The sequence below is a fragment of the Mustela lutreola genome, chromosome 3, assembly GCF_030435805.1.
Source record: "Mustela lutreola isolate mMusLut2 chromosome 3, mMusLut2.pri, whole genome shotgun sequence".
In the NCBI taxonomy this organism is placed as follows: Eukaryota; Metazoa; Chordata; class Mammalia; order Carnivora; family Mustelidae; genus Mustela; species Mustela lutreola.
In genome coordinates, this window is record NC_081292.1 from 111235541 (window position 1) to 111257344 (window position 21804).

The 21804-nt window shown below is 34.8% G+C and overlaps 1 protein-coding gene across 2 annotated transcripts in view; it reads right to left on the reverse strand.

Annotated features, from left to right (window-relative positions):
- The window catches only part of DPP10 (dipeptidyl peptidase like 10), a 646930-nt gene that overhangs the window by 301578 nt on the left and 323548 nt on the right, over positions 1 to 21804 (reverse strand). For both annotated transcript variants that reach the window (XM_059166678.1, XM_059166679.1), the window contains exon 5: positions 2641 to 2715. In XM_059166678.1, the coding sequence (XP_059022661.1) occupies positions 2641 to 2715 (75 nt within the window). The remainder of the gene's footprint in view (positions 1 to 2640; positions 2716 to 21804) is intronic.

Genomic DNA, 21804 nt, shown 5'->3' on the forward strand with positions numbered 1-21804 from the left:
TCTCTCAGTATAAACTGTGAAGAATAAAATGGAATTCAACATATAATTTGGAGTCTCCAGTAGGTATATAGGTTGGTTTGTTTGTTTTTTTACCAGTGAGCTAGATAGTCTGAACTAAGTGTGATTCCTCAAGGACTTAATGCTCCTTCCATGAAGCACTGTTTTATGGGCCCACCTGGAAAGCTTTTCTATTCGTCTTTACCTGGTTGCTCTTCAGATCTTACCCTATGCTTCCTTTCCAGGCATGATTATCTTGAATGGAAATATTCTCTATTCTTTAATATTACCACTCCTGTAATACCTCACACAATGCTATGTATAGTGGATATGTGTTTGTATCATCTTGCCTCTGACTGTATGCTTCTTGACGTAGATGTGCATGCGTGTGTGCACACTCACACCCCCCTCCACACACACACCCCATGCCTTATGTCTAGCTTGGTAGTTTGCTCCTAATATATGATGAATAAATAAAACACGGCAAAGCAAAACAAAACAAAATGAATGAAGTAGTCTAAGACTGTGTGACATTTAGCTTGATTATTTTTTACTTATTAAAATAATAGCTTCCTCTCACTTCCAGAGCTTGATGTGTCATAGAATATATGTATTTTTCCTGAAGTAAAGCAAAAATAAGAATATTAAGATTGGCCCATAGATATGTGGGTTCTGGTGTTCACTGTGCTTTTTGATAAACATGATGCATCTTGTTGAAATATCCAGTCTCCCTAATTTTATACATCATATTCCAGAGTAGTAGAACCATTACACATGCCCAACATGGACATATGAATGACCTAACTTCCTGGTGCTTGCTCTGGTTTGGTGTAGACACTATTTTTTTTTTCCTTTGGCCATTTTGATAGGCATGTGGTGATATTTCACTGCTGTTTCAATTTGTATTTACTTAATGGCTAACGATGTGAACACATCTTCATGTGCTTCATTTGTGATCTGTATGTCCTCGTCAATGAAATGTCTGACGTCTTTGTCCATTTTCTGATTGAATAGCTGTTTTGGTTTTTGTAACTTGAATTTTGAGAGTTTTTCTATATATTCTAGATATCAGTCCTTCGTTGAATATGGAAACAGCAAATATCTTCTTCCAGACATAGGCTAGATTTTCATCCTCAGAGCAAGGTCTTTTACAGGCCTTGTCTGTACTGTGATTTTGGTGTATAGTTCGAGAACTCTTTTCCTACTCCTACATAACACTGATTTTCTGCTGTTTTGATTTTTCTGAAAGTTTTATAAATTTACATTTTGCATTTAAACCCAGAAACCATTCTGAGATTTTATATAGTGCAAGACTTACACAAGTGTATTTTTTCTTCCACTGAATTACTTTTACACTTTTGCCAAAAATAACTTAGGCATATTTGTATGGGTCTGTTTCTTAGTTCTCTATTCTGTTGCATTGATCTCTATGTCTATCTCTTTGTTCATTCCACATAGTCTTGATTATTGTGTCTACAGAAATACAATTTTTCTTAAGTTCATTATCAGTTTAATACAAATTTACAGTAAGTTAAAAGTCTTTGGATAAATACTATTTAAAAATTGGGAAATTGTAATATGTTGATTATAAAACAAGTGTTTTCTCTTGCTATTACATGTGCTTTTCAGAATCACAACGAATAGAGATATTACAAAGCAAAATTAAAGTAAAAGCGCTGAGTTTTATAATAGGGAAAGATGTCTTCCATTACAATCTCCCTGCTTTTTGCAGGGCAAATTATTTTAAATAAAAATATATAAATATATTGAAAGTATAGCACATGTGTACTCTAAAAGACCAAAGACTAAAGTCATTACATAGAAAGTCTTCTGAACTGTGAAATTTCATGTGCTCAAAGCCTTTCAATGCATTCTATGAGGCCTCCTGCCTTAAGTCTATAAATTTTTATTGTCTTGGAGCACATAAAAATTTCTTGAATGATTTCCAATCATTTATTTTCTACAGAAACTCATCTGCTGAATTGCCTTTCAACATTTACTTTGCTTCTTAACAGTGCAAATTATATCTAAATACAAAACACTCAACAGCCATACATATTGCTCTAATTGTGTGCTGTAGAGCTGACACAGAGTAATGAAATGCTAATTGCAATTAGAACATTTTGTTTGTTCAGAACTGATTCCTTGGTTTGACCCACTTTCATAATTTTCTATATTCACAAGGCTTATGCTCAAATACCACCAAAGAATCCACTGTCCATAACGTGAATCAATGTTTTCACAAGTCCTTTCCCATTATACACACTGCAGATCAGGGCAGAGCCATCAGGAAACTCCCACACTTAGGTTATAATGAGGCTGTCCTGAAAATGCAAAAGCCTCCACTTGTCAGATTTGCTAACCACCTGCCACACCCACCTCGGAAGGAAACAGACTAGGACTGGCACACACACCTAGCAGAGTGTGCAGGCATTTGCTAGCTTGGTGTGGAAGACAGGACACTTTCTCCAAACCTCTCATGCAATATTGGTTTTCAGTATTCCCCTGCATCTACTGGATATGCCAACTCTTTTCTAGGTGAGTAGAAGACCAAGTAAAACTATGACTTGCTACCTGAATGCATCACAAAGAAAAGTTTTTCAAAGATCATTACTTTACCTGTTTCAAAGATCATTACTTTACCTGTTTGACATCATATGCCAGAAGAACGTATTTCAAATCTGGTGAAACTGAGTATTTTGATGCTTTGAAGGTTACCTAGAAATTTAAAAAAAAAAAAAAAAAAAGTTATGAAAGCAGTGAAAAGCTTAATATCAGAGACATTAATATGAATTTGGGTAGGTAGATAATTTAAAAGATCTCAGTTCACATCACAACACAGTGAGTAGTGCAGCCATTTTCATTCTTATTATAAATATGCATATACATCTATATATTTAATGTATGATTATTCAAATGGATATACAAACTTAGAGGCTATGTTAGACATTTCATTAAGAAGAAAATTTGCTAACGTATCTTTTTTACATGTTATCATTTAAAGACTATGTTAATAGTTTCATTATAATAAATAAGGCAAAAAATCACAACTTCATAAGCAAAATACTTTTATATTTGCAAGTTGAATTAAATTAAAAAAAGAAACAGTAACATGCTGTTTTTTCTCTTTGTACTTTTGTTTTCTTATAGGTTGCATACTTGTATTTAAAAGAAGATACTCATATTAAAGACAGAATCTCTTTAGAGGATACTCCCACAGTAAACTTAATTAAAACACAAATAACTGATTGTACTTGATTATAACTACACTGTACTGCTTGATTTTGATCCTATAATTCTATCATTGAATAGACCAGATGTCAGAAAGAATTGAAAATAAAGTGAAGGAGAAATGCATTGAGAGTAGAGAAATAATTTCATCTGAAATAAAGATTACATTTAATTTCAGATCTAAAGAGAAGTCAAACAAGTTGACTTAATGCATCAAAAGTCTACAAAATATAAAGACAAAATGGACTGCATATACATTATAGGCAGACTAGTTTGTATGGGTTTGGCAGAGAAATACATATGTAAATAATTTCATACACCTTATGCCAGGCCAATTTCTACAAGTCTGTTGTCTGCAAAAAATGAAAAAGGGTGAAGTAAGGGTTTTTATACTTAGAAACCCCCAAAACACAATGGAAAAAAACAAGAAACTCCGACTAATTAACATTTGAGAAAGAAGCTTGTGTGGTATAATAAAAAATATATTTAGTCTTTTTCTCTGATTCCTTGCATAAAACTCCTAAAATGCTTGCAATTTTGAGTGATAGGAATATCATTCATTATTAACTAATTAATTAATTAGCTCCCTCTGACCATACTTGGTTTATGCCAGTGAGATGACTCAAGGAGTAGAGGTGGAGGGAGGGTGGTTAGACAGCTTTTGGAGAAGGGGCTGCCCACCAAAGGAACCAACCATCTGATTAAAGAATTAGAACTTTCTGTGCGAACTGGAGGTCAGGGCAGATGGAGGGATGGGAGATGGAGTTCAATCATGTGGCCAATGATGTGGCCAATCATGCCAATAGTGAAAACCTCCATAAAAATCTGTGAATGATGGTGGTGCCTGGGTGGCTCAGTCGTTAAGCATCTGCCTTTGGCTCAGGGCATGATCCTGGGGTCCTGGGACTGGGCCCGGCAGCGTCGGGCTCCCTGCTCAGAGAGAAGCCTGCCTTTCCCTCTCCCTCTGCTTGTTCTCTCTCTCTCTCTCTCTCTCTCTCTCTCTCTCGCTGTGCTTCTCTCTGTCAAATGAATAAATTCTTAAAAAAAAAAATCTGTGAATGATGAAATTTGGAGGTACTTCCTTATTAGTAAATATATCAACATATCAGGAGGATGGCACTTCCCAACTCTACAGAGACAGAGACTATGCTGGGACACTTTTGGACTTTCCCTATTTACCAGTTCATTTGGCTCTCCATTTGTAGCCTCTAAAATAAACCAGTCTTCATAAGTATAGCACTTTCTGTATCTTTCTCGCAAATTATCAAAGGAAGATTGCGGGAACCACCAAATTTATAGCCAAACTATACTGAAATGCAGGTAGCCTGGAGACTTGGGACATGCAGGTGGCATCTGAATGGGGTCAGTCCCCGAGTCCTTAACCTGGAGGGTCTATACTAATTCTGGTTAGTTAGAATTGAATCAACTTGTAGGATACCCATGGTGTCATGAAATTGTGTTGGAATAACATAGTTAACCTGTAAACCAGAAAGGCAAGAGAACAGAGTGATCTGGAAGAAAATACTATTCTATGGCAATGCTAAGATTTGGAGGTTTTGCCTACATACATCTATCTTATACAGCCTTTGTATAAGAGACTTTAGGAGAAGGTCAGAATAATCATTGGCAGTAATGCATCTTAAAGGTATTAGTTTTCATTTTTAATCTATTTCAATAAAACTAGAAATAACAACAAACAAGGACCACAACAGAGCTGCCATTCATCTATCATCAGCTCTGTAAATTACTCATAATTTTGTAGTTCTCAACCTCTCGTGATTAGTATTGACATAGGTACCCTCATCCTTCTTTTCCTTTTCCGGCCATTAACTTACTGTGTACAGACATCTGATGGAAATTGGTCTGCACAGAATTTTTAAAATATATTTATTTATTTTTATTTTAGAGAGAGAGAGAGAGAGAGAGAGAGAGCGAGCAAGCAGGGATGGGGTCAGTGAAGGGCAGGGGGAGAAGGAGAGGAGAATCTCCAAGCAGGCTCCTTTCTGAGCATGTAGCTAGATGCGGGGCTCAATCTCAGGACCCTGAGAAGATGACCTGAGCCCTATATCAAGAGGGAGATGCTTAACTGAGTCACCTGGAGGCCCCCTAGTCATACACAAAATTTAGGGTGAAAATGAAGAAACAAGGTCTCATGTCTCTCAACATTATACTACCAAGAGGTATATTGTAACACAGTAAGGGGAGGTTTACTGTAATTTAAAAATTGGTCAAGCAGGTGAGCACACAAAACAAAAGAATACAGCAGGAACTCCTTTAATAAACCCTGCATTATCCCACCAGTGGAGCTCCATTTTTTTACTTTTTGGAAGAGCGCTTCCCCATCTGAATTAGTTAAAGAACATCTCACCTTTCTAGTCCTCATCCACTCTCACGTGATGTTCCTCACACAAATTAACTTCACACGTTCACAGGTGTGTCTGCGCCTCTGGTCACAACATTTTAGTATCTTTTACAGTTCCTACAATTATCTAGTCTGACACTTTATTAATTATCACTATACTGCCTCCAGCTTATGCAGAACACAAACTGGGAAACTTTCCAAATACCTTTTCAGGGGCCCAAGCTGTTGAACCTTCTCTGAATTGAGAGAGCTGTGTGCAGATCACTGATGCTGCAAAGGGACTCGCTGACAGTACATGCAGCTTTGTCAAGGGACACCAGAAGTCTCAGGCAAATCCCCCTTCATACAGCCTTTAATGGTATCATCTGTTGCATCCCAGAGATTTGTTCTTTCTTGCAGCCACAGGAGACCCCTTGCTCTACATTGACCCTAATTACAGACATTAGCATAGTTCTGGTTGAGACTCAACTTGATAGGACTTTAAATTAGTGTTGCCAATAACACTATTATGTTACCTGCATATTCAGTCACTTAATTACTATAGAAATAGAAGGATGCAGAAATAGTTTCTAGTGTGTTTATTAGTATTATTTAGCAATAATGCCTATGAGAGCATTCTCCAGACATGGCACAAAGGACATTAAAATGCATGAATTCTGCCATCCAGGAACATTCAACTAAAGCCAAGTGAGGTAGGACAAACAGAAAAATAATCATGCACATGGTTAATGAAACCAATTAAATGAGGAAGACAAGACAGTTGATCAAGTTGAGAAAAAAAAATGTGTTCTTCTGGGTAGCTTGGAAAGATTTTTTTTTGTATCTCATTTGTATGTGTCATTCCGTTCTACCAAAATGTATTTATTGAACATTCACAATATGACCAGTACCACAGCAGACTGAGAGTGCTATAAGGTTGAGAAACCACATTCACTAGAATTGTTTCCGTCCCATATTGGAGAAGATAAGATAAGCACTGTTTCTCTATGGTCCATAGTAGGGTAGGAGTCTCAAACCCAAAAGCCAAAAGGGACTGGATATGGAGTGGCAGAATTAAGCTATATGGGTATAAAGAGGGTAAAAGGAATAGTCAGACTGTCTAAAAGGTGTGGTAGTCCCTAAGCTCCAGATAAGCATCATCTTATAGGAAAGTGATACAGTATTCTAGTATTCCACATTTTTTTTCAAGATCAGCCAGAAATCAAGATTTTAATTTATAATCTTCTGATTTTTAACAATAGCCCAATACTTTTAAATATATTTACAGACAACAATTTCTGCCTGGGGGCCATCAATCTGCTAATTTTGGGAAAAATAATAATTGCCGTAAAGCTGAAGGAAGGGAAAGAAGACAGTGCAATGAGATTTAGAGCACAGAATGGTGGGACACCTGGGTAGCTCAGTCGGTTAAGCACCTGACTCTCAGTTTCAGCTCAGGTCATGGTTTCAGGGTCGTGAGATCCAGCGCAGCATAGGTCTTCGTGTTCAGAGTGGAGTCTGCTTGATATTCTTTCTCTTCCTCTACTCCTCCCTCCCACTCATTCTCTCATGCTTTCTCTCTCTCAAATAAAACATTCTTTAAAGAAATGAAGAATAGAATGGTATTCTTTTCATATATTTTATGGTACTGTAAGTGAAACATTCATGATCCAGTGTTTTCCAGATAAATGAAAATATAGACTATGTTATTAGAATAAGCTAAACAAAATGCACAAGAAGCTTAAAGAGATTACTGGAAAGATGCGGGGCTAGCCCTATGGATTACTGCCAATATTAATAATGCATGTACTAATAATTGCTAACACGAATATAGCAGAGCTGATCACTGTTTTCATGAATGGTCAAGTTTAGAGCCCAAAAAAGCAACAAAATCAGATATGAATTTAGAGCAATTACTCTGGCAGTGGGTAAAAAATGATCTGGATCTGATGACATCTTGAAGTCATTAGCTCTGGTAAGAAGCTCTCAAGGCAATTTGGGCAAGCAATGCCAAGAAGTTAAGGATGAAACAAGGGCATAGAGAGGAAGGAACACATTCAAGGGAGACAGTTGATAAAAACAAAAGAATTTAATAATTAGATCTAAACACTGAGAAACAGGAAGTACACAAAACAATTTTTATTCAAGTTTTTACCACTGGCTTAATGTTGCTATTACAACTTAAGTTGGGAAAGAGAAAAAAAAAAAGCTTATTTTGAGGAAATTTTGAAACATGCCATTTTTAGACGTGTTATGATTCTAGTCCTTTTATAGTATCCAACAGGGAAAGCTTGATATTTTGTGTAAAAACCTCAAGTTTAAGAGATATATGTAGGAGCTGCCTTTAATTATTCAGTTACACAGAGCATTAGATAAAAGTTTATATTCAGTGCAAACCCATTCCCTTCAAAGAAAAGGGATAAAATCCCCAAAACAGCATGTTCTACTAGGAATGGATCAGTAACAATGCAGGTATCACAAGAATTGTTGTACTAATACTTTTATTCTTTAAATGTTCATGTTTTCTTTTTTTTTTTTTTTTGTACTTTTGTTCAACCTTCCCCACTTGCTGTAATCCTTTCAAGAGTTTATCTGCTCCCTATTCAAATTGTATTTCTCTAAAATATTCTAATTCTCCCTCTTAAACCTTTCCTGTCCTTTTCAGCTCAAGTGATTCATCTGACCTTATATGTATGTAATTATATGTGCAGTTCATCTAATCATTGATCACTGTTTCATGATTGCACTTCTAGGGTGTTTGCAACTGCGATTTATATCTTTTATTGCTACAGTAATGCCCCTATTAAGAGGCTCCACTGCAATGATTCACTCTTGTCAGAAACATTATAACTAGAGGTAGAAATAAGATAATGATAGTGTTCCAAGATGTCAGATACTGAAGATCATGGCAAGAAATCATTAAATACAAACTTAAATGTCAGAAGAATCAGAAAATATAAAACATGCATTTGGATGACTTGAGGTGGAGAGAGAATGGAATGAGAGGAGACGAATCAGAGATGGGGTTAAAATCAGCACAAACTGGTAAGAAGGACTGGGGCTACCTTAGGAGTGAGATACGATAGAAGCATGAGAACTGTCCAGTTTGGGTGAGTATTATTCTAGTTCTTGTAACAAGTTGGTGATAAAAAATATTTATAAGCATCTCTACTTAGAAAAAAAATAAATACAGCAGAAACAAAAAACAAAAAACAATTGGCCCAGGAACTTGAGTTGGATAATGCTCTAAGCCTTAAAGCATAGGAGGGTCTATCTTTAACAGATAAAGAATAATGAAAACAAGAAGGTAGGTCTCTGTGGGGCTATGATCTTTCCTTCCTCTCTGAGCCTCCAACCTACCGAACTCCCTACAGACACAAACACACACACACATACACACACACACACACACCTTATGTTTAATTAATTTGGGCCATAACCTCCCTCATTACCCAATCTCATTTTTAGTGTATTAATACCTGATGAAAATGTTAAGAAAATTCATCTCTTATTCTAGAAAAATAAAATATTAATGTTTCAAATATGTGAAGTATATATTACGAATAAGTTTATTTAACACTGCAGTCCATAAAAGACCATTAAATACACATGAAGAAGGATTTTAGAAAACAGTTAAATGGATGAGTGGAGGAAAATGGTCACCATGCAGCTAACTGAGTGATACTAGGGCAAAGAAGCTCAAGGAAGACCAGCAAAGAAGGCAAACCAACATGCAGTCCATGGTATGATGCTAAGAACTGGCTCTCCTTTTCTGCCTGTCTTCAAAGAAATGAATGAGGAAGAGGCAAATAGGTTTTTACCCTGTAGCTTTAAATAAAGCCATGACTTCTCTTTATAGCCATAACTGTGTTTATATGCAGGGAACTTTAAAATCAAATATTTTATTGTGTATTTCTTCTTCACATTGTCTTCTCTTAGCTACCCAATTAGTATAGTGTTTGGATTATATTTCTTTGTGATACCCAAGGTATCCATGTTGCATAAATATAATAGATGGTCTCTTTCTTTTTTTCTAAGAACCATGTATCTTATTGATACTAGAATATTTTGTAAAACTAACTCCACAAACTGCCATGGTCCAAGTAGGTAGTTTTTAAGACTAATGAACTGATACCTACTAACCCCTGTAGAGTATATATATTTATTGCTACTTATATTACATCTATCACATATATATATAATATATATATTATTTATATTATATATATCACATATATATTTATTGCTCTATAAATGTGAACGGCCAAATTAATATTTATTGATCTGGATCATAAACCATACACTAAAACATTTAACAAACATTTTTTAAAATTTTTAATAAGATGGCAAAAACTAATAATCTCTGAATTCTATTAATAACTTTTAAAAAAGGGCAGACAAGGTGATTTTTGAGGAGAAGCGTGTCAATATTCTTCCTCCCAAAAAGTCAATAAATTAGAAAAGCATTGGCTGGAGAGAGAAGGAAAGGAATATTTTAATTTGTATATTTATATAAATTATTTCTTGGAGGTTCAGATGGGGCTATTTTACTGACTTCAAATTGTCAGGCTTTCTAATCATCATATTTTGAACATATTTTTCTTTTAAGTGGTTACATTCTAGTGCAGCTGGACTAAAGAATAGGACAACAGAGATATGCAGATGACCTGCAGACCCATGAGTAGATGCTCAACATCACTTATCATCATGGAAATGCAAATCAAAACTGCAATGAAATAACACTTTACACCTATCAAAATGGCAGAATCAAAAAGGCGAGAAATAGTAAGTGTTGGTGATGATGTGGGGTAAAAGAAACCTACAGGCGCTACTGATAGGAATGTACAGTAGTGGAGTCACTATGGAAGGGAGTATAGATGTTTTCTATAAAAATTAAAAATAGAGGGTGCTTGGGTGGCTCAGTAGGTTAAGCCTCTGCCTTCAGCTCAGGTCATAGTCTCAGGGTCCTGGGATCGAGTCCTGCATCAGGCTTTCTGCTCAGCAGGAAGCCTGCTTCCTCCTCTCTCTCTGCCTGCCTCTCTGCCTATTTGTGATCTCCGTCTGTCAAATAAATAAATAAAATCTTTTTTAAAAAATTAAAAATAGAAATGCCATATAATCCAGTAACTCCACTACAGAGTATTCATTCACTCAATGAAAATGGAAACACTAATTTGAAAAGATACATACACCCATGTGTTTATTTACAGTAGCATTATTTACAGGAGTTAAAACATGGAAGAAACCCAAGTGTCCACTGATAAACAAGTGGATAAAGAAGAGGTGGCATCAATTTATGTATGAATGTACACACATACATGCGCGCTCACACTGGAACATTACTTAGCCATAAAAAAAAAATGAGATCTTGCCATTTGTGACAACGTGGATGGATCTAGAAGATATTGTAAAGTGAGTGAAGTCAGACTGAGAAGGACAAACAAAATATGATTTCACTTACATGTGCAATCTAAAAAAAGAAAAAAAAAGAATGGACAAACAAAAAGCAGAAACAAATCCATAAATACTGAGAATAAACTCATGATGCCACAGGGGAGAGCAGTTGGGGCTGGGGCAGGGAGATCCTGGTTGAAGGAGAGCCAGAGATTCAGGCTTCTAGTTATGGAATGAGTAAGTCACGAGGATGAATGGCGCAGCATATGGAATATACTCAGTGGAATTGTAACAGCGATGTATGATGACAGATGGTAGCTACACCTGTGGTCACTATAGCATAACCTATAGAACTGTCGAATCACTAAGTTATACACCTGAAAATAATGCAAATACTCTTCAATTGAAAAAAAAAAAAAAGAAAAGAAGAGGGCATATAGAAAGATATGAAAAGCTATGGAAGTCCTAAAAATAATCACATCAGAAGTTTTCCACATCATGGCTTAATATATGTTCAATAGAATGCTTATATCATTGGATGGGTAGACTGGAGCTCTGCAGTAGCAAACTGCTTCAGTCTATTCTTGCTACAATATTCCATCAGATAAATATTAGAGACTAGGATTTCACAGACCTAATTAATAGGGTCATTACTTTATTTCATTTTTAAAAGATTTTATTTATTTATTTGAGAGAGAGAGAAAGAGAGAAAGGGGAGAGAGAAAGAACAGGAACAGGGGAGGGGTGGTAAGAGGCAGAGGGAGAGGAAAAGCAAGCTTCCCCACTAAGAAGGGAGCCTGATGAGGAACTCGATCCCAGAACCCTGGGATCCTAACCTGAGCTGAAGGCAAACCCTTAACCCCTTAACTAAATGAGCCACCCAGGTGCCCTGGAGTTGATCTTTTAAAGAATTAGATTAATCACAACTTTTCCATCATGACATAGTACAATTCATGATAAATTTGGCAAATAAAAATACAGGATGCCCCAGTAGATATCAGAATATCAGATAAACAACGAATATATTGTAATATATAAAAATAATGATAAACCATATAACCATGAAAATAACATGAAAAGAATGGAATATCTTATAAGCAGTCATGAAAATAAGTGAACTACAGCTAAATGCAAATTTGCATGAATCAGTAACAGAATCCTGAGTGATAAAGGGAAGTATAAGAAGTTGCGGGCTGCCTAATTCCTCTATTTAGAGTTCAAAGTCAATTAAGACTAAATATGGTACTCAGGCAAACACACACACACACACACACACACACACAGAGTTAGATATTCACCAGAAACCCAAAGATGTAAAAATGATCCCCAGAGAGAATTAGTTTAAAAACTGAGTTGTCATTTACTAAATTGCACTTTAATGGTCCAAAGCTAAAAGTCATTCTTTATTGTCCACTTTCTCAGAAATGTCCATGAATTGACCCTAAGCTCAGTTGAGGACACCAGGGGTTGTGTGCAACTATGACTGAATAAATCTCTGTGTTCTTGTTTCCCGACACACACAAGCAACCATTTTCTTACGGTATAAAGAGAGGAATTTGTGGGTTGTAGGGCATGTGAATACTCGACTTCACACTATAATGACAAACTGTTACCCAAAGTAAAAACACAAATTACACTCCTGTCAGCAATGAGTAAGAGACCCTGTTCTCCACATTCTTTCTAACATTTGGTAATCCCAGTTAAACCTTGCCAAATGGATAGATGTAAAGTGCAATCTCCTTTTTGACCATTATTTTTCTGTTTATGAATTACATTAAGCATTTATTTGTTCTCCAACAATGTATCTTTTTGTAAAAAGTCTACTTATATATTTTGTTCATTTTTCAACAGAATTGGAAGAGTTTTGTTTTTTTTTATATATTAGTTACACTATTTTTTTTTTTTTGGTTAATTAATGTTTTTTCCCATGTCTTTATCATTTACTACCTGACATTCTTTTGTATGCTAAAATATCTGTTCGTATACTCCAATTTTAACATGACGGTATAATAAATACGAGATACAAATAGCAAAAAATATAAGGATGTGATATTTAAAGAAGATTCTGAATATGAAAATTATATGAATAGCCAAAGAATAACAAGGATTGGGTTTCAGCTTATGAACATCAGTATTTCTGTTAATAAGTTATCTTTTAATAGTCATGCTCAAGACTCAAAATAATAAGTGGATTCTCCATTTCCTTCTCATTTGTCAGTATCTATTTGAAAGCAGAGATATCATACATGACCCTTCCCTGGTAACGTAAATGGCTAGAGTGAAGGAAAAGAGTCATTTCAAATTTACTTCCATGGTGGCATAGCACTTTCCATTTATTTGGGAAAGAAAAGGCCTGTAGGATCAACTCACATCCATTGGAATGACAATAAGAAACAATCAAAAACTGCCTCCAGATTCAGTGTCTTGAGCCCAAACCCCCTGCTCAGAAGGACTGGGTTCTTTTCTCCCATCTCATAGTCACAGCCGCCAACATTGCTGGTGTCTTCGCAACTGTGCTTAGGAGATCTGTTACACATTTCTCAGAAATCCAAAGATGGACACAAAAATAATTTCCAGAGTAAAAAAAATTAGTTTAAGAGTTATCATTGATTAACAGGGCATTTTAATGCCCCAAATAAAAAATCTTTCCTTGTATAGTCTCCTTTCTCAGAAATGTTTGTTAATACCTTTAATCTTCTCATGAAATGTAGAGAAGACAAATATCAATAACTTTTCTGTATATATTTCAATCTCCAATGAAGCTTGTTTTAAACCAAAGGCATGAAGAAGGTATTCAGTTTGTACATTTCTTTTTTGTTGTTTTAATATGAATTTTATTGCATTTGGAGAATCAAGGGAAAATCTTAAGGGTTATATTTACAAGGTCTTATAGGACAGATAATGCTTTTAAACTTTATTAAACAGGTACTTATGGCTGAACGGGTTCATTACAGTCATTTATCTACAACTTTTCCCACGGTACCTCTTTCTCTTTCTAATAACACTCCTTACTTATTTCTTCTTCTACCAGTTAATAATAGATACATAACAATTAATAGATTTAAATTTTTTTTTCCTCTGGACTTTCCAAAAGGTAGTGAATGAGTATTTCCACTGAGATAAAGGATAAATGGAAATATCTAAAGAAAAAATGTTGCTGCTCATGAGTACCAATGCAAAGACCCAATGTGAAAAGCTTGCGCAAAGGAATTCCTAGGAAAAAAAACTTGAACCAACTACCGATGAACATATGGCAGGATAATGCTCAACTTCACTCATAATTCAGTAAATACATCTTATAGCAATTAAGGGCTATTTTTCATCAGCCAAGTTGATACTAATAAAAAATGTTCATAAGACTGAGAGACAGCAAGAGTAGAGAAGTAGGCAATATCATACACCATTGGTGGACTTAATACAATGTGATAGTATTAAATTTCATATTGACCTTTCTTTTGACACAGCAATACTACTGTATGAATTTAGCCTACATCTACATTTCAAAAATGGTTGCCAAGTATATTCACAAATGTGCAACAGGAAATAAATACATAGTACATGACACAGAAAATCTACATAACTGCAGCTGCCCCTTGGAACAATTTGTTACTTAAGCTGTAACCTTTACTAGTTGCCAAGCACATTTAGATATGGCCTTAAGATATACATATACTGGCAACAGGTCTTTGCGGAGAAGGACCATATACTACCGTGAAGCCGGGCATCCGGGAACGCCCAGCCCGCCCAGGGTAGAGAGACGCCTGCTTCAGGGAAGCCAAGCACCCAGGAACACTCAGCTCAGGGTGGAACCACCTGCTTCCCTTATCCATTATCACTCCTTTCTCTTCCCAGAAACACCCATTGTTAGTTAGATGAGTCCTTTGAATGTGCTTGTTTAACTATAAACTTTATCCTCCTTCTTGCTTGTCTGCAAGACGGGATTGCAATCCTTCTGTTGGCTATTGTTTTCTATCCAATAAAAGTGAGACTGTGGAGTTGCTCCTGGCCGCAGTCCTTTTCCACTGTTGTCCCCTGCTCCCAGTCTCTTGCAGCTGACTTGTTTGTGTCTAATTCTTCTCCTGTCCCCAGCTGGAAGTGGCACATAACCACTAAATAATGTTAGACAAAAACAAAAGGTTTCATGTAAACAGATCCTCAAGTTACACTATTAAGTTGATAAAAAGTGTAGACTCTCCATGTTGTTGGCATTAAATACATACACACACATACATAAGAGTGCATATATTTAGAAATATATTGTTTATGTACAGACCTATGAAGATGTACAGACATCTTCATTGATATTACCTGGTACCAGTGTATACACAGACATATTCAAAAAGGATAATGAGTAATATGGAAGGAAGCTTTTATTTTCACTGTGTAGGCACATGTGTAGCAACTCTGTCCAATAGGACTTTCTGTGATGATGGAAATATTTGTTTGTACATAGTCTAATGAAGTAGCCATTGGTTCCATTTGGTTTATTAAACACTTGAAATGAGGCTGATGTGACCAAAGATAGGTTTTTAAAATTCCATATGATTTTAAATAATTTCAAAGTAAATATAAATAGCCACATGTAGCTAATGACTCTCAGATAATTCAATAAACTGTTTATAGTTTCTAACCCTATATTTTCATTCTATTGTGTTTAGAAATGTCAATGAGAGAGATTAAGAATATCTGTATTCTTTATTATATTTTATTAAAATATCCACTAAACGTCAATATTTTAAGGACATATATAAATTATGGAATGACCAAGGGAAAAAAGAAGACCATAGGACTATATTACAGAAATATAAACTCTGATTAATTCAAAACTTATAAAGGTAAGTGCTTCGTTCCTAACAAAGAGAACTTACAATGTGAATTTGTTTTTATCTTTAGGAAGAACATATGAGGGCATATGTAAGGATACAAGATTACTGTGTATTTATATGAATTAAATCTTACTTTACCACTCCTCATAAAAAATAGAATGTTTTTCTAAGTATTTTTCTTCTAAAATAAATACCACATGGTATTGCCAAAGAAAATGATGTGCATAATCTCTTATTCTTTTTTTTAAAATATTTTATTTATTTATTTGACAGAGAAAGAGATCACAAGTAGGCAGAGCAGCAGGCAGAGAGAGAGTGGGAAGCAGACTCGCTGCTACGCAGAGCGCGGGATGCAGGGCTTGATCCCAGGACCTGAACCCAAGGCAGAGGCTTAACCCACTGAGCCACGTAATCTCTCATTCTGAATAAAATCTCTCATTCTGAATAAAATATGATTCTACCTCTTCTTTAGGTAGAAATACATATTTGTATCATAATTTACTTTTTAAAATTATAATGCAATTATTCATTTATCTTGAGTACCCTTTTCTTTCTCAATGTTTGGTTAAAATCAATAGTATATACAACTGAGTCCTGAGAACATTTTTTAAAGTTCCAAAAATAAGAGAGAACTATTTAAGGATAGTTCAGGTATTTAAAGTAGGCTGGAAAAGGTTCATAATGTCAGACAGCATAGCTGGTAAAGGGTAGGATTTTCATCACAGTCTCCCCAATTCATATAATAACCCTTGATCATTGATTATTTGCAATAACACTAGGAAACTACAATCATTCAGTTAAATCAAAGAGTCAATAATCCAAAATAAACAGATGGATGGGGGGTGAGTGGAAGGAATGAAGGAAGAAAGGAAGAAAGGTTGATCAAGACAGTTGTTTATTTTTTTCATGATGAAAATTGTTTTGTTATTTTACACAGAACATCTAATTGAAATGGGAATAGACTATTATACTTAGTTATATTACACTGGGGAATTCCTTATATTCCTTCCTATTTCAGTAAAACTGAATGTAGAATATAAAATGAATGTAAAAGTTTAAAGACAGAGAAGAGATATAGGAAGAGGAAAAAATAGTAAGTAAAAACCTCTTAATTTAATGAAAAATAGTAATGCAATACATATTCAAGAAACTCAACAAATTTCAAATCAAATAAATTCAAAAGTATGCTTACCTAATCACAAATTGTCAAAAATCACAGTAAAAATTTCGGCAACGAGAAAAACAACATATCACACAGAATGGATCCTTGATAAAAGTAGTAGCTAATTTTTCTTAAGAAATCATAGATGTCAGGGGTACCTGGGTGGCTCAGTGGGTTAAGGCCTCTGCCTTTAGCTTGGGTCATGATCCTGGGGTCCTAGGATCGAGCCCTGCATCGGGCTCTCTGCTTGGCCTCTCTGCCTACTTGTGATCTCTGTCTGTCAAATAAATAAATAAAATCTTCAAAAAAAAAAAAAAAAAGGAAACTACAGATGTCAGATGTGAGGATGGCATTTTCAAAGTACTGAAGGAAAAACACCATCAACAAATAACTCTATATGGAGCTAAAAACATTCTTTCAAAATTCCGAGAAAATTAAGCATGTCAAGATTTAAAAAAACAAAAACAAAATTAAAACAAAAAACAAAACCAAAACAAACATACAAGAAACTGAGAGCATTTGTTACTACCAGACCTGTACTCCAAGAAATACTAAATACTAGAGTCTTTACTAATACTAAATACTCAAGGGAGTCCTTCAGGCTAAAATTAAAGGACACTAGCCTATAACCTGAATCCACACGAAGAAACAAAATGACCCAGTAAACTTACCTGCATGGAAATTATGAAAGGCAGCAAATACACTGTAACTCCTTTCTCCCCCTATATATTTAAGAAGATAGCTACACAGGGATGCCTGGGTGGCTCAGTTGGTTGAGCAGCTGACTCTTGCTTTCAGCTTAGGTCATGACTTCAGTTTTCTGCGATCCAGCCCTGCATTAGGCTCCCTGCTCACCAAGGAGTCGGCTTGAGTTTTTTGCCCTGTAACCCTCCTCTCACTAGCTTTCTCTCCTTCTCTAAAATAAACAAATAAGTCTTTAAAAGCAAAGAAGATGATTTCATAAACAATAATTATAAAATTGTGTATTTAGGCTTAAAATGTATAAAGACATAACTTGTATGACAATAAAAATGCAAAGGAGAGAGAAGAAATGGAAATATGTTGGTACCGTTTTTGTGTACTACTTCCATCTGAAAATACACCAATTGTAAATAAATATGTACTTGATAACAGAGTTCCAAAATACATAAAGAAAAATCAAAAGAATTGAAGGGAAAAATGGACAGTATAGCAGTAATGATTAGAGTTCCTGACCCCAATTTTATTAGTAGATAGAACAACTAGGTGAAAGATCAATAAGGAAAAAGAAGACTTGAACATTATAAAGCAAAAAATCTAACAGACAAATCATTAGCAGGATATATATTCTTAGGAGATGCACAGAGAACACTCTCTAGGGATAGACCATATGCTAAGTTATTGGTCGACCTTAAAATTCATATGAAACACTCTCTAGGAATAGACCATATGCTAAGTTACTGGTTGACCTTAAAATTCATATGAAACACTCTCTAGGGATAGACCATGTGTTAATTTATGGGCTGACCTTAAAATTCATCTGAAATGAAAGGGATTCTGAATATTCAAAATAATCTTGAAGAAGAATAAAGATCAGGTACTCACACATCCTGATTTGAAGTCACAAAACTTATCACAAAGCTACAGTAATCAAGACTGTGATAATGGCATAAAGATATAAATTAATATAATAGAGAGTCCAGAAATAAATCTATACATTGTGGTCAACTAATATGTTATACGGGTGCTAAAACCATTGAATGTGAATAGTCTTTTCAAACAATGTTGCATGGACAAGTGATTACCCACATGCAAAAGAATGAATTTGGATATCCTACTTCACATCATATGCAAAGGTAACTCAAAACAAACCACAGAACTAAACAGAAGAAAAAATTATAATTTTTTTTAAAGATTTTTACTGTTTATTTGACAGAGAGCAAGGGAGCACAAGAAGGGGGAGTGGCAGAGGAAGATGGAGAAGCAGACTCCCCACTAATGCAGGACTTGATCCCAGGATCCTGGAATTATGACCTGAGCCAAAGGCAGATGATTAACTGACTGAGCCACCCAGTGCCCCCAAATTATATTTTAGGCAAAAACACAGTGGTATATCTTTATGGTATTAGGTTAAGCAATAGTTTCTTAGATTAACAATAAAGGATGTTAAGACAAAAGAAAAATATATTTTATTTCATTGAACTTAAATCTTTTGTTCATCAAAGGATATCACTCAGAAAGTAAAAGATTACACCTGCAAGAAATGATTTGCAAATTTCATATATGACAAGGAACTTGTATTTTGCATATATAAATAGACACTTAAAATTTAGCAGTGAAAAGACAGTCTAGTTAAAAAAATGGGCAATGGATTTTAACAGAAATATCTCTAAGGATATTCAAATGGCCAATAAGCACATGAAAACATGCTCAACATCATTAGTAAGTGAAGGAATGCGAATCAAAGCCACAGTGATATGCCACTTCTCACACATTAAAATGGCTTCAGTAAAAAAGACAGGAAGAAGCATTGACAAAGATGTGAAGAAATCTGGTTCCTCTTATACTGCTAGTGAAAAGGTAAATAGCTGCAACCACTTTGGAAAGTATTTCATAGTTCTTCAAAAGACTAAACAATGAGTTACCATATGACCCAGAATTACACTCTTCAATAGTGGAAGTATGTCAAGAACAATGAAAATATGTGCTTATACAAAACTCGCATACAAATGTTCGCAGAAGTATTATCCATAATAACCTCAAAATGAACCTAACCTATTGAGGGGACCTGAGTGGCTAAGTGAGTTAAGTATCAGACTCTTGATTTTGGCTCAGGATATGATCTTAGGGTTGTGAGATTAAGCCTTGAGTCAGACTCTGTGCTGGGCTTGTAGCCTGCTTAGGGTTCCGTCTTTCCCTCTCCCTCTGACCCTCCTCTTAACCATCAAAAAAGAAAGAACCAATTCAAATGTCCATTAACTAATGAGTGGATAAACAAAAGTAGCATATCATGCAATGGAATACTATTAACAACAAAAAAGAATGAAGTATTGATATATCCTAAAACATAAATAAACTCTGACTTATTATACTAAGTGAAAGTACTCATAAAAGACCACATATTGTGTATTTCATTTACTTGAAATGTATAGAATACACAAATTTGCAGAGATACGAAGTAGACTCATAGTTGCAGGAAGACACAGAGGGAGAGCTCAGGAAAAGGACTGCTAGTGTGTAGAGGTTACTTTAGGGACAGCTGAAGAAAATTCCAAAATTAGGCTGTGATGATGGTTACACAACTCTGAGAGTATATTAAAAACAATGAACTGTACATTTCAAATGGTAAAAATTATGGTATGTAAAGTATCTCTCAAAAAAGCTGTTACAAACACGCACTCCCCCCAAGACACACATACACTCAGGAGAGTCGGGGTGGGGAAGAAGAAGAGGAAGGGGAGGAAATTAGGAAAAAAAAAAAAAAAGAAATTGAAGAGTACTGTGATGAAGTCATATGTTTTAGTGATATTTCCATGGTTTAATTTCTTTCCCAATTGTTAAAATTATATTTTAATTCAGCTCTACTTTTCCCATTAGCCAAAAGTTAGAAAAAAAATAATTATAGGAGTCATATTTCACTTATCATATGTCATTAATTAAGAGATGACTAGATTTTCCTGAAACTAATGTGGAAGAGATATTTCTTTCATTGTCTAATAAGAGATGAATAGATTGGAGGATGAAATAAAGCTTCTTGTACATATATATATTTTAGATATCCCATGAATTAACAATGTGCCAAAATAACAAAAATATGTTGCAAAAAATCAAGGAACTGTTTCCTGTCTTTCAGTCTTTGCTTGAAATAAATACTTTCATTTCAAAAATTAAAAGATCTTTTTACTTGCTTGCAATCGGATGGGCTCACACTTTTAGTGAGTGGGGAAAATTATTATTTTGGTTTATAAATTATCCTTTTTGCAGATGATTCAAATTTTAAGAGAGTTAATTAAATTTCATTTTTCTCCTACATTCTTTCATGAACAACTGTGAATCAAATATTTACATAAATGATACTATGTTGAAAAAGAAATTAATCTGATTAATTAAAAAAATGTGTACTAAATGTCTACTTAGGGCTATGCCATCATTGTTCTAGTCACTGAAAATATAATACTGAGTAAGTCCTGGTTGGCCTCTTCTCTTCAGATATTCATAAACTAGTAAGAAGTTTAATGAAAGGTATAAAAATGTATCATCATAGCTTAATCAAAATATTAAAATTTATCTCTGAATAGCTTACATATTTCTGGATTTCTAAATCAATACAGCTTCATTAATTATGGCAACCATCTATTTCACTCTTTTGAAATTAAAGTTTTATTTAACATTTCAATCAAGGAACCTGATATTCTCTATAGAAAACCCAAAAGACAACACAAAAAAACTGCTGGAACTGATACATAAATTCAGTAAAGGTACAGGATACAAAATCAGTATACAGAAATCTGTTGCATTCCTATACACCAATAATGAACCAGCAGAAAGAGAAATTAAGAAATCAACCCCATTTACAACTGCACCAAACACCGTAAGATACGTAGGAATAAACCTAACCAAAAAGGTCAAAGGCATGTACTCTGAAAACTAAAACATTGATAGAAGAAATTGAAGATGACACAAAGAAATGGAAAAACATTCCATTATCATGGATCAGAAGAAAAAAAAAATTGTTACAATGTCTGTACCACTCAAAGCGATCAACACACTTAATGCAATTCCCATCAAAATACCCACAGCATTTTTTCAGAGAGCTAAAACAAACAATCCTAAAACTTGTATGGGACCACAACAGATCCCAGGCAGTCAAAGCA